Genomic DNA, 14,156 nt, shown 5'->3' on the forward strand with positions numbered 1-14,156 from the left:
ATGCAAATGTTGATTCTATATCTACTTTTGAGAAAGGATCTAACATCTAAGTGGATAAAAATCAGGTTAATTCTGATGGATCAAATCTTGACAGAATTTACCTTATGAAAAAGAATTCTGCTGCTAAAAATATGATAAATACAAAAAGACCCAACAAGTGTGGGTTCTTAAAAATCCTAGCTAGTTGGCATTTCTAGGTAACAAGAAGAGCGTTCTAGTCTCAGATAGTGGATGTTCTGGACACATAACAAGAAATAAAACTTTCCCGTCAAAATTTTTAAGGAAAGTTGGCACATCAGTGTCCTATGGAGATGACAACATTGGACAAACTTTGGGATATGACAATATAATAATTGTAAATGTTTATTATTCCGCCTATAATAACCAGATACATAAATCTTGTTAATTTTTGGTTGGTTTGACCGCTGAATAATCACAACTAACATGGACAAGGGGCTGAGAGAGTAATAAGCTTTAACAGATATACAGTACATAGTTCTCTAGGATTCAACTTCATAAACAATTTAATAGTATCTCTTCACTTTACAGCAAAAAATCAAATTTCAAAATATGTTTTTGATCAAGCTGTCCATTAATACATCTCCATTACACGAAATTTACATTACACTTGTAAGTTGCAAGGGTGTAATAGGATCTTGCTAACTAATCATAACATCAAATACAGCCTGGGACAAAAAGATAATCGCATCTAGTTTCATGAAAGGTTATTCCTCTTCTGAGATTTTTTGGCTGTTGATTTTGGACTTGCAGCTTCTTTATATGCCGACGGGCATAAATCAACTATGCTACATCTTCCACATTGAGGTCTAAGCGGTGTACATATAGTCTGCCCAAAGCCCACCTGTTCACTCTACATTTTTTAGTCCAAAGCAGAATCAAAGTACAAGAACCACCAAAACAACACACGGATATCACAAGCACAATTGCAGCTGCTAAAGTTTAGCTCGCAGAGTGTTACCAAGTCACCGAATCCTAAAATATTGCTAGGACTATATTTTTGGTCCTTAAGACCAACATTTTAAAACTTGAGACACCTAAAGTCCTAAGCATAACAAATTTTGCTCTTCAAATGCCAGCCTAAGAGCTGACCAAGTAGTTATATTAGAGCCACTGAATGAGCAATAATAATCAAGACGCCGCTAAAACATATATAAGATGCTTGTTACTAGATTTGAGTGAAACAAAATTTAACTCATGCAAGATACACAAAGCGTGAAATTATGATTAGTTAAATGCTAATACGTTTGCTCTGAAATATTGTGTTTCCCATAGCCCCATACACACTATCGATCGTTGAAAACCATCATAATATTAAGGGCATATTATACTATTTGTAGTCATGAATATACCAGATAATTTATACAAAATAACTGATGCCACCATGAGAAGGTGGCACACAGAAGCATCATTAAGCACCCCAGCATAGCATGTAGTAGACAGTGTGGCACTAAAAAGTTAAAACCAAGCACTCTATGTACTAGCATCCTACAATAATGTTTGATGGTCCCAACTTTCAAGAAAATCTGCTGAAGATCTCCAGTAAAACAACAGATGTCTGTCAAATAAATCAAGATGACATACCAAAAGAGGATTGATTGGAACCCATTCTTCCTTCGGAAGCCATCTTTCCAGGGACTCCCTGGTCTCCTCAGGCGATTTAGTTTTCTAACAAATAAAGTAAATATAAGATACTGAGTAGAGCAATTTTCTACCCCATACCAAGTGATGCTTTAGAAAAATCACTGGGTCTGAGGAGGTGATGCATACGGTATTCACGTCAAATTTGAAGTATAATGAAGCATTAAACTGAGGTACAAGATGAACGACAAGACACTAACTTGCATTAATAGTATACTATGTACATATCAAATAGCTTACAAGGGACTGTCCTTCAACTACACAAGATGAATGATTATTATCACCAATATAATGTCCGTTCTTTCAAATTTTGTCATGAAGATGAATACGGGCACAGCTTTTTGACAGGGTAAGAAAGAAAAGAAGAATAGAATTTTATTTAGGGACCAACAAGATGACATATTTGAAATCTTTTAAATATATATGCTTCAAAGGAAGACAACAGATTATACACGAGCAGTTTAATCTTTGAAAGTAAATAATCTGAAAAATTGTAAGGAACAAGTGAACAACCTGTGGAAAACATATAGTGAAACTAAAACTTCATTCAATTCTAAAAACACTTCAAGACCAGAAATTATGAAACCACTAAAGTACAGGTTTACTGCTGACAAATATTGGGTTATAAGACAAACTTCTTTTTGAAGAAAAAAACATATCAAAGTTTAACAGAAGATCTTCATGTTATAATGATTTATGGTGATAAGAAGAAACTATCTTGGGGACAATCTGAAGTTTACAGTGAAATATTGAAACCATCAACATTTAAGTTCAAACATTTTCAAAACTATCAGTAAGAAGCATGAACCTGATTTGTGCCCTTCCGTGAAACCCAACCAAGTCTATTACAGATACGGTGCACATGAGTGTCTACACAGATCCCTTGAACATTGTTCCACCCTACATTCATAACCTGCAACAATCATTAAAAACAGACTTGCACAACTGGCGATTCATGATAGCAACAATAAATTAGTAAAAATTGTACAGATAAAACAAACCCGCACCAAATGAGCCATTTTAGGACCAATTCCAGGAAGTTGGAGCAAATCTTCAAGTGTACTAGGAATGTCACCATCGTACTTCGAAAGACATATATTAGCAACTTTCTTCATGTTGCTAGCCTTTCTTGTATAGAAACCCACCTACAGAAGAGGTACAAGTGTTACACAACGGCAGGAACATCATGTTAAAAGATGCATTAATTTGAGAGAAAATTACAGGGTATATCATGCTCTTGATAGTATCTTCATTGGCCTTCTCAAGAGCATCTGCAGTAAGGAGATTATTCTCAAGGAGACGCTGAATGGCCCCTGCAATGAAGAGACTTAGTGGAAGTTAGAACACGCACTAAATCGTATTATAGCTACTATAATATCATAAGTATTCCCTCCGTTTCAAATTACATGTCCAATTTCAAAAAGTCACATAGTTTAAGAAACTCTTAACATTGATAATACAGTTCCACTTCTGCCCCTATTTATTACAATAATTGAAAGATACTAGTGAGTAGTGAGTTCATTACTTAAAGAGATCCAAAAAGATAAAAGTAATTGTGTGCAGAAGGGACATACTAGTGAGCGAAGGAAGTTAAATTAACAAAACTGGAACATGTCAAGTGTAAGGACTAAGGAATGTTAATTACTAAAACGTCTGCCACAATGTCTAAATAACCAAGTAGTAGATAAGAACTGGATGCTAAAAAAACATCATGTATCAGCTAAAGATTATGAATACTAGTAATTTGTAGCTATAGTCAGCCCGAAATATCAAGATATCAGAGTGTTCAACATTACAAGCTCGATACATTGTAGATTTCATATTCATAAGAACTCTGTCTTTTGTCTTTCCAATGGCGCATTACATACTTAAAACCACTAATGTTAATGGGTCATTGAAGTTTTTAACGGGAATGAGAAATGTAGCAAACTGGAAATATTGGAATTATTAAGGGGGGCTGTGGGAGTGAGTTCCCAGTTAATAGAATAGGTCTCCAAAATACCTAACACATTAAAATCCTTAGCCAAACACTAATACACAAAACATTAATGATTCAATTGCCTTTGACCGGGACAACGGATTGACATACCATGTACTGTGCGCCTCATTGAGTACCTAATAAGTACACAAGCTCACCCATGACCCATCTTTCTCTTCTTCTAATTGCAATTATGGAACAAGTATTTTCTACCACATTGATGTATAAAATTCTAAGATATATACTTCCGGCTTACGCTAATCATTGATAGTAGCTCTAATGAACGTCAAGTACCATTAAGTCCATCTGGATGGATAGTATGGCTCCCAAAAGTCTTTTTTTGGTAAAGGAAAAACATAATTTTAATTCCACAAGCAGCCTGCCCACACTGGGTTTGAACACTCTTATAACCAGGATGGGAAGGGCATTCGCTAGGCCCTTGCAGATTGTCTCCCAACAATCTGTGGACATAATTTATGACATATCGTATAAGTTTAAATACTACATAATCATATTTGTAACTCCAAACACATATTTACACATCTCTTATCTCTATTCTCCTTCAACTTAAAAACATAGCTATGCTCCAACCAGATACTGATTTTGTTAGCTGTTGGCCCCTAGGAGAACAAACTACATGAATAGCACATAAATATATCACCAAGAATATAGTAAGTTTTAACATTGAAACTTGCCATGATTGACATGATCCTTGGTTTGGCTTGACAAAAGTGCAGATATCAACACAGCAAATCTCCTTTCCTGATGTAAACCATAAAAACAAATATAATTATAATCAATCACCAGTGGCAAACTTTTGCCTTTTTTTAGTTATAGGTGAAAGGTGCATGCTGCTAGCACCAGAAAATCATGAGATCTGCACTAATGGGTGATGGTAAAATGATTTTTAGACTAAAAAAAACATAACGTTTTAAGTAATTTAAGAACACAAAAAACATAATGTTTTAAGTAATTTAAAACATAGAGAGCTCTTAGTACTAGAGGAGCTGACACACACATATTTACATATAGGTAAATATAGGTTTTTTAAGTTACAAACTTACTAACATTTTCCTACATGTTAATCATTAGTTCATTACTTACATGAAGTATTTGGGTTGGAAATGATAGAAAAAACATCACCCTTACATTAAAAACCCGTAAAAAAAATATTCGTATTTTCAACACATTTATAAGTGGGTTCAACATTGTGTGTTAAAATAATTGTTATTTTTGTGTTAAAAAAAGCTATATTCACTAATACCTAAATAGGGGGTAGAAATATAAACAATTGATTAAGTAACACATTCACCATTCTCAAACCATTGAAAAATTAGATTATGTACTTGTTCAACACAAGTTAACTATTAAAACAGATGTCAAACTTCAAATTATATATGTGTTGAACACTCGTCATAAGAAAAAAATTCTTCATATATATATACTCCCTCCGTCCCAACCATTTCTTTACACTTTCCTTTTTGGGATGTCCCATCCAATTCTTTACATTTCAAAACTTACCAAAAATAGTCAATGGGTCCCACCACTTCTCCACTTTTTCTTCCTTTTCACGCTACTTTTACTCCACTATCTTCTTTTTATACATTAAAGATCAATGGGTCCCGCCACTTCACTCACTTTTCTTTCTCTTTTCCACTACTTTATACATATTTTTTAACCTCCGTGCCCAACCCATTTGATAAGAAATGGGAGGGACAGAGGTAGTAATATATATATAAATATATACATATTTAGAGAAAGAGGACCACCTTATATGGAGTCTAATATAGAACACATATATACACACACGAAATACATGTATCAATCTTATTATTCATTAAATAATAAATTAGTAAATCAAAAAATAAAGTTTCACCATTTGAGTCCAAAAATTGTTGAAAATTAATCATAATATCCAAACTGGTTCTGCAGTAGAATCATTTTTGTCCAAAATGGTTCTGCAATAGAATCAAATTTAAAAATCAATATTTTTGCTTAAGTTGTAAGTGTTAGATTGTTTGTGTATGTTATGTAGTTTAAGTATTCTACACTACAACAATTTTTTTTTTGCATAACTATCATCAATTTTAAAATTATTAATGAGATTTTAAAGTAGAACCAAATGGTTCTCTATGGAGTAATGGCCCATATACACACACACACACACACACACACACACACACACACATATACATATACATACATACATACATACATACATACATACATACATACATACATACATATATAGGGGAGGGTTCTGGTACAAGCTTACAAACTTACAAACTTTTTTTGTTCAACACATATATAACTTGAGTTCAACATTTTTTTAACATATTTTGTTGAACATGGATTAAAATAGTGGTGGAGAAGTACATAAACCAATTTTTAAATGTAAAAACTAAGGTAAACATGTTATATAACTAATATTTATGTTTCTAGACCCTACCCAAACCCCAGAGGTATAGTTTAAACATCTTTTTAGATATATTCAACACAATGATAATTAGTGTTCAACACCCGATGTTGAACCCCAATTATAAATATGTTGAAAACGCGATTTATTTATGCGTTATTTTTAAAAATTGTGATGTTTTTTGAAGAATTTTCAACATGGATAATTTATATAACTAAGGATTAACACGATGGGAGAATAAAAAAAAGTTTGTAAGTTTGTAACTTAAAAAAGTTTTTATTTGATCCTATCCCTACATATATATAGGCAAGTGATCAAATACAAACCAACTCTTAAATACAAACTAAAAACTAGTTACCACTATTTATAACTACGGGTATCACTAATTTATACTACACTAATCACTGTTTTTATACAGTATATAAATAGCGATTTTTATTATCAAAATTCAGGAAATCTACTTACCTAAACTATTGATAATCGATTATAGATGATCAATTTCAGTAGTAGGAAGGTTCTTCGCGGTAGGAAGCCGCCACAGAAGTTGTATGATGGTGTTAAGTAATCGCTAGTTTTGGTAAGTTATGATGGAAAGTGTATGTGAGTATTGGTGATGGTAGGCAATGGTGGCAAGTCATAGAAACGTCTGGTAATGGTGGTAATAGGTCCATTGTAACGGTTCGGGTGACGATGATGGTCATATACATTGCATATATATGTATGTATATATTTATATTTGGGAGATATGTTATATATAAAATATTGATATGTGATGTACAAAATAGTGAATTATGCTGTTATAAATAGTGATTAAAATTTGGCTTTTAGTTTGTAGGCTAATTTGGTTTGTATTAGAGTATGACTCTATTGGGTTAAGTTCTATGGTGTGCACAAAAACATTGGAGTATTGGAGTACAAAATTGAATAAAATATAATCTATTCATCTACCAAGAAATAAGGCTAAGGATTCTAAGAATTCTTAGGCTAAGGGTTCTAAGAGGATCATGACCCATATATTTGTGTGCGTGTGTGTGTGTCTGAAGGGTCATGAATGTACACTCTTTACCAAGAAAACAAATGTATTAATCAAGTATCCCAGACCCAACAATTCTATGCACGACTGAAAATAATACGAAAATTTAATATTTGTGTTTTCATTTTGAGTGCACGACACGAAAGTACATAATCGTGATTTAGTGTCATTTTTTGGTTTAACCCTTTGAACACCACACAAATACAAAACATAATTAACTAAACAAAATAATAATTTATAACATATGTTGATATATATTTCTTTTAAAAAAATATGTTAATACATTTTAATAATAATACTTATAATAGATAGTTTGATATTAAAATATTGTAAATGAAATAGATATAATATTAATTAATATGTATAAATTAATTTATTATCAATATTTAATTATGTATATATATTTCTAATTTAGTGTCATTTCGTATAATTTTCGTGCACTTTCATGTCGTGTATTTCGTATATCGTATTATGTAATTTCGTGTCGTTTCGTTTTTTTCATGTCGCTTTCGTGTTTGGGTTTCAAATACATGAACCTATTTTGTGTCGTGTTCGTGTTTGGTTCCACATACATGACATGAATTGCCAGGTCTGAAGTATACTACGATTAGCTTTTCTAGATTATATATCAAACACAGATATCACTAATTACTAAAAGAAATCACCTTAGGAGGTAATGAGCTGCCAGCTTTCTCACATCCCATCGAATCTACAGGTGCATCTTCAAAAGACCTCATTTTGCGTATCCCTTCAAGGACCTTTGCCCAATTTCCAGGTGGTTTGGCTTCTCATGTTAATACATCAACAAATTATTCAAGTCTGGAAGTTAGGACATAAATAACCAAAGAATACCCAAAGTGGTAAAAGGAGATTCAGAAGTCCCTAATTCATAAGGGATCTGAAAGGGACAGATCGACTACTACATATTCGTTCAGGTAATGACTAATCACACCCTTCCATATAGAGCTTCCAGTCATTATATATACAAATAAAATAATCAGGTTCAGAGCTTGATTTAGGAAGTAGTCAATGTATATCTATTTGTTAATAATCACAAGCCGGTAAGAAAAAACTTGAATACTTCTAGTTTAAACAGTTTGAAAGTGAATGTGCAACATAACATTTATTTCTTCTTAATCAGTATATAACATTAAGAGTACGTAACACAACTAAAATGGCTTCTACGAGTCTATGCCCGATACCGCCATCATAATTGTTAAATGCAAGAAACTTCATAGTTTTCTATTGAGATTTATCATGTGTTGTTTACTTGTTTACAGTTTCAGAAAAAAAAATCGTAGAAAAAAGACACTCCTAACTAGAGTAATATTCTCAACTATTGCACGACAAGAATCCCATTCTTTTAAGGTAGTATAAACGTACCCAATGCCTTGAGTTTAAATTTACATTTCCAATTTTGTGCCATCAAATTAACCTACTAATACAAAAGATTTGAAGATAAGATAAAGGAATCATGGACATTGATACTTGAGTAGTATAAAACTGCAATTTTGTAAATTTAAAATCAAGCAATACATTGTTAGGAAGATAATTTCTTATCCATTTCCGTCAGAATACCTGTTCTCAGAATGGGAAAGACTCCTGCATTAGGCACGTCAGAGCCTGACGTAGATTCACAATTACCTAAGATGCCAAAAAGAAGTTAAAAGTCAGATTGCTTATTCTACCAGCTAAAAGAATTCAAGCGAGCAGCACTGATTCTTCATGTGACAGAGATTAACATATGATAGGTAACTCATTGTACAACTGAAACATAGAATAGATGTTGCTGACTTCCTTATCAAGGAAAAGTATTCATAGGTTCCTTGTTCTTAATCAACATTGAAAAAGTGTTGAGCCAAAAAATAACACAAGTGTAAAAACAAATTGTTCAGAAGGAAGTATCTAGCATAAAATAACAAATCAGTTATTTTATTTCTCTAACTATGGATTATGATATTATATAGATATCTATTTTATGTTTATTAAAGTTAAATTAATTCATTATTAATTATTTTTTTCTCAAATATTAGTTATTTGTATATGTGGATATAGTATTTCCCTTTATCGTATGTACTTTATTTATTTTTTTCGTAATTTAATTAAATTTATATATAAATACACTATTAGATTACTGAAATTACCCCCGAATATTTTGACCCACCCTGAGTTATAACATGGCTCCGGGCCTCCGGCACTAGGTACATTACTACTGATATGAAACACTTCATAGCTATAGGCAGTTTCCAACTGAAAAATCTCAGACTTGGAGAATATGTAAAGAAAGCTTGTAAACTGATCCAATGTCATCAAGGTGGCTTTACAACATAAAGCGTCAATGACTGGATGCTCACCTAAGGGTCTATATCCATCAAGTAGAGCATAACATTCATCATAAACTATGTGGCATATAAGGATGTGTATACATCTTTAGCTGATACATAACTACAAAAATGATACAAAAAATAAACAGCACAGTCAGTTAACATTTTCAACATTGATCCGATAGAAAGTATAATTAATTATGAAATCTCATGAGCATTTAATATATTTTCTTCAAAAGTAGATATAATAAAATATTATATCAGTATTATAATAAAGGAGTGTAAAATGTAAAAGGATTTATAATCAGTCTGCTGGAAAGAAAATTTTATACTGAATAGGTTAAGATGAACTTTAATGGCATTATTACTAGCAGTCTAGAGAATCATAGTTAAGGGAGGCAAAATGTGGAGTAAGTTTGTTTTGGATCCAATAATGTGGTTATGGTTTAGTTTATAAACCAAATCCACTTTAACAACCAAATTACATGAGATTTGGTTGTGATTTGATTTGGTTTAATTATGGTAATATATATATATATATATATATATATATATATATATATATATATATGGATCGATAAATTAAAATAAATTGAAACAAATTTTGTATCAAGTTTTAATTATTTGAAAAAACTAATCTTCATCACACATATATATATATATTACATTTTCATATTACATTAATTTTGAATGCAATGAAATAACTAAATTAATTGCATTAAGATAACTAGATATGTATCCTAATGAATTGCGAAAAATGTTGGTCATACAAATTCTTATTGAAATAATAAGTCAGTTATCAAACAGTACGGTGTTTATTTAACAATATATCTTTTAACTATATGTTTAACTAACTGCAAAAATAGGCTTAAATCAGATTTATTTTTGAATTAGTCAAACATAAGAATAGATGTAAAGTTAAGATCCACACGGTAAAAACTAATAAAGGCTACAACTGAAATATAAATATAATTGGTAAAGTATATTATTTTTCATTTATATCTTATAAATGCGTGTAAGTTTGCCCCCAGTTACATATAATTTCCATTTCCTCGCTGAGTCACTCGACCAATATAGAATAAAACAAGCTAAGCGTGGTGGATGGACGGCTGCCAGTGAGCCACGTAGTTATCTCTATTAAGTCTCCACTCCCCACATATTTTTGATTTAAGATCAGGCAATAGATGGCAGACTTGAGTGAATCAAGAGGATAAAGATGGAGAATAAAGAGTAATAAAAAATAGACACAGATATGGTTATCATTGTAACATCCCAAGTCGTTCATATGAAGGTGTTTAAGGCGTCAAGGACTAAAGTATACCAAAGTTGCTAGCTCTTTTCACTGACCTATGATGGGTTGTTGTGACTGGTATGTATGGAGTTGTGGGATCTTGAGACTGGATCTTTAATAATGGTATCACAGCGTTACCCAGTCAGAACTGCAGATGCACTGCTCAGGTTCCATCGACTAGAGCATTGAACCTACAACGCGGAGTGTTTGTAACATCCTACATCGTTCAGAATGAGGGTGTTTTAAGGCTTTTATAGACACAAGTCAACAACTAATGTATATCAAAGTTGCTAACTCTTTTGGAATGATCACCGGTTGTGGTGGGTTGTTGGGTTTGGTGTGAATCGAGTTGTTGGCTTGGGTCATTATAAACTATGTGACGACCCTAGTCAAGTCCCGAGTCTCTTTTGAAAATTATGTCAAGGCACAAATTCCGAACCCAAAATAGGTCAAAGTACATTACAAAAACATGGGTAATCCACAAGCCCCAGAAAATCATAATTTGTTGGTGCAGTAGTACGTATGCTTCTAAATTGGACTAATGTCTCTACTCCTCTCGATGTGGAACTGGGGTGTTACAATCACAGTTGCAAATCCATATTTGCATGATTAGAAACAAAATGAATTCATTTTCAAAGAAGAGATATAAGGTTGAACCTAATCCAAAACTTTGCTTTGCTTTGGTTTCTTGGTTTCAAATCCATATTCTCACCCTTAGTTATAATTGATTAAGAAGAGTACAGTCAGACTTGCGGTAATGCTAGTTGATGCAAGGACAGTTCATGTTGACTGAACAATAGAATACTGAAGAAGCACGTCGAATGGTAAATACTTTCAATATCTAACTTCCTAAATTGTTATGATATATTTACTCAAACAAGGTGGTGTTAAACATAAATAGTCAGTAGTTCACAACCCTCTTTGTTACATGTTGGCTATTTGGCTCAGAAGTCGATTAATCCTACAGCATACAAGCACTTTAAGGGTAAATAAATGAAATTAAGAAAACTCTTAAAGAGTTTGGGAGCACACCGGGTGACAAGTGAATAAAATCTTGTTGACCTTTAAGCTTTTCCTTTCATCACATATTACATCATACAGCAGATGATAAGAAGATGTTATGACAGAACAACTACGGAATGCAGAGCCAAGTTGAATGGTAAGTTAATCTCTATGTACTCTATCTATGCTTCTCACTTAGTCACTTGTCTAATTCTTCTCAACACAATTTAGAAAGTTTATAATAATATCAACATATTGACATAGGTTCTAAAACTGGCTCCACAGTTTCTAGCAGATTCCACTTTGTTTAAGAGCAGCACTTCTCTTGATTACTTATTATATGTATGTTGGTACTCCTAACAATAAATAATAGATATGAAAGAAGTCCCCAAAGTTGAATTTTGCAGTATTGTTCTTTCAATTCAGTACTTCTATACAAACTGTAAAAATATAACTTAGTCCCCAACCATGAAGCACTCCCTTAGTCCCTTGTATATTAATTTGACAAAGGCAGAGGATACCTCTGTGTGTCTAAGGATGCATATATCAACCAAGGTAAATTTGAAAAAAAAAAAGTCCCTTATCCAACAACACAAACAAAATGATTACAGCTTAAAGTTTTACAGGGACCAAATGCATACATGTGTCAACTGTCGAACATGCAGAGACTATGCACTTAAACATTAAAGTACTTACGTAATTCGGAAATTTTACTGGTCTTTTTGTATTCAAAGTCTTCAATATCAGGTAGACCAGAGATCTGCATTTGGAAAATGGGTTACTATGTATATAACTCTGACAGGTATACCAGTTCATGTAGGTTAAAGAACTATGAAAAACAAATCATGTACATAGATATCATAGGCCATCATTGGCATATACCTTCAATGGACTCGAGTATCATGGGAAAAAGCCCACCACTAGCTAAATTTCATAAATATCAAAGATCATAATTATATTAAAGGGCCATTAGTTGTTTCTCTAAAAACGTTAATTTCACTAATTTATGTCCTTTCCTTGACAGGACTTAGGTTAGAATGTTGCGAATCAGCAAATTACTATTAATGAAAATATAAGATTCTTCATAAATGTATATATACTAACAATTTCGTCAAGCGTATATAGTAAATCTGTTTTGCTAGAATAGGAACTCTACTTTTCAATTATAATTTAATATAGAATAATCACAAGCCAACAACAACGACGCTAAAAAATATCTACTATGCCAAAGATTAAAACAAATAATTTTCACAAAAGCAGAAGTGCAGAACACCCTCATTTGAATAGTGATCACCCTTTGCAGCTTCTAAAATAAAAGTTACATTGAGCACTTACTACATTTACATGATCATTTCAACGTTCAAGAATTAAATTATAAAGGGACCTTCTCGGAAACCTCTACTCTTTGAAGCAAATTAACATTCTACCATCCCAACACCCTAATTCCAAGTTCATAATAGTGGGCATGTTAGCATATATCCCCTCTCATATACTTTGCTTATTTCTTATTTAAAAAATCACAAATAAAATTTCATCTTCACAAACTAATATATATAAACATCATCTAAGTTGTAGCACTATTATATTATTATCTATTCATAACAACAGAATTTTAGAATTACAGTCTTGCACATTTCATTATATACATATACACAACAAATAGTCTCAACCTCCATAAATGAATACCAAAGAATTTTATATATTTATCGAGGTTAAATATACAATGACCGACAAAATTTTATATTGACGTGGCAATTTTTTTACCAAGTTCTCCATTACAAGGTTAATAAAAAGTACATTTACAAAGCTATATATGGGTAAAAAGACTTGTATATGTGTATATATAGATAACATAAACATACTTTTTGATGACGAATGGGTTGCTGGGGTTGAAGCTTCTCCTCTTCCTCTGCTGAGATTTCAAGATTTTTCTTGACCCTTTTCTTTCTAACATAAACACGGGGCTCTGTTGCAACTGGGTCAGTCTTAATACACAACATACGTATGCATATCAAAAATTAAGGTAAGACAGGGGGTGTAGATACAACCTGGAGGATGGTGATTGGAGGAAGAGGAGGAGAGGAGTCTTGTAGTTGTCTCTTGATACATTTTCTTCATCAGGGTGGGACCAAATGGGATCAACTTCCAGGTTATGCTCATTTTGTGTGTCTGACACAGGGATCGAGGAGAACTTGAAAGGGTTTTTCACATTATTTTGATGTAAAATGCCGAAAAGGAAAAAGTATCAGTAAAGAATTTGAAAGGAAAAACAAATGATTTTTGATCTATTTTTAAGAGAAGTATTTGTTACCAACTTATTAAAAATGACTTTTATAAAATATTATATGCAAAAATAAAATAAAGATAGCAATGAAGTAAACTCGTCATTAACTTATCTCTACCCTACGTCATTATCCGAATAACAAATCATAAAATAAATAATAATCACACTT

The 14,156-nt window shown here is 32.3% G+C and overlaps 1 protein-coding gene across 2 annotated transcripts; it reads right to left on the reverse strand.

Moving 5' to 3' along the window:
- Positions 1–460: 460 nt before the first annotated feature.
- Positions 461–13,955, reverse strand: LOC108197691 (endonuclease III homolog 1, chloroplastic). 2 transcript variants are annotated; one of them, XM_017365381.2, is made up of 11 exons: positions 13,752–13,953; positions 13,566–13,669; positions 12,400–12,463; positions 8,665–8,730; positions 7,752–7,870; positions 4,333–4,399; positions 2,881–2,972; positions 2,667–2,804; positions 2,468–2,572; positions 1,603–1,686; positions 461–862 (listed from the first exon to the last, which is right to left on the reverse strand). In XM_017365381.2, exons 1-11 carry the CDS (start codon positions 13,861–13,863, stop codon positions 716–718), a joined length of 1,098 nt encoding a protein of 365 aa, XP_017220870.1. In that variant the 5' UTR covers positions 13,864–13,953; the 3' UTR covers positions 461–715. The 2 variants fall into 2 exon arrangements, 1 of the variants encoding a protein (XP_017220870.1); XR_001802061.2 differs by lacking the exon at positions 461–862 and having other exon boundaries at positions 2,468–2,559; positions 13,752–13,955.
- Positions 13,956–14,156: the final 201 nt, after the last annotated feature.

The sequence above is a fragment of the Daucus carota genome, chromosome 8 (assembly GCF_001625215.2).
Source record: "Daucus carota subsp. sativus chromosome 8, DH1 v3.0, whole genome shotgun sequence".
NCBI classification, from domain to species: Eukaryota; Viridiplantae; Streptophyta; class Magnoliopsida; order Apiales; family Apiaceae; genus Daucus; species Daucus carota.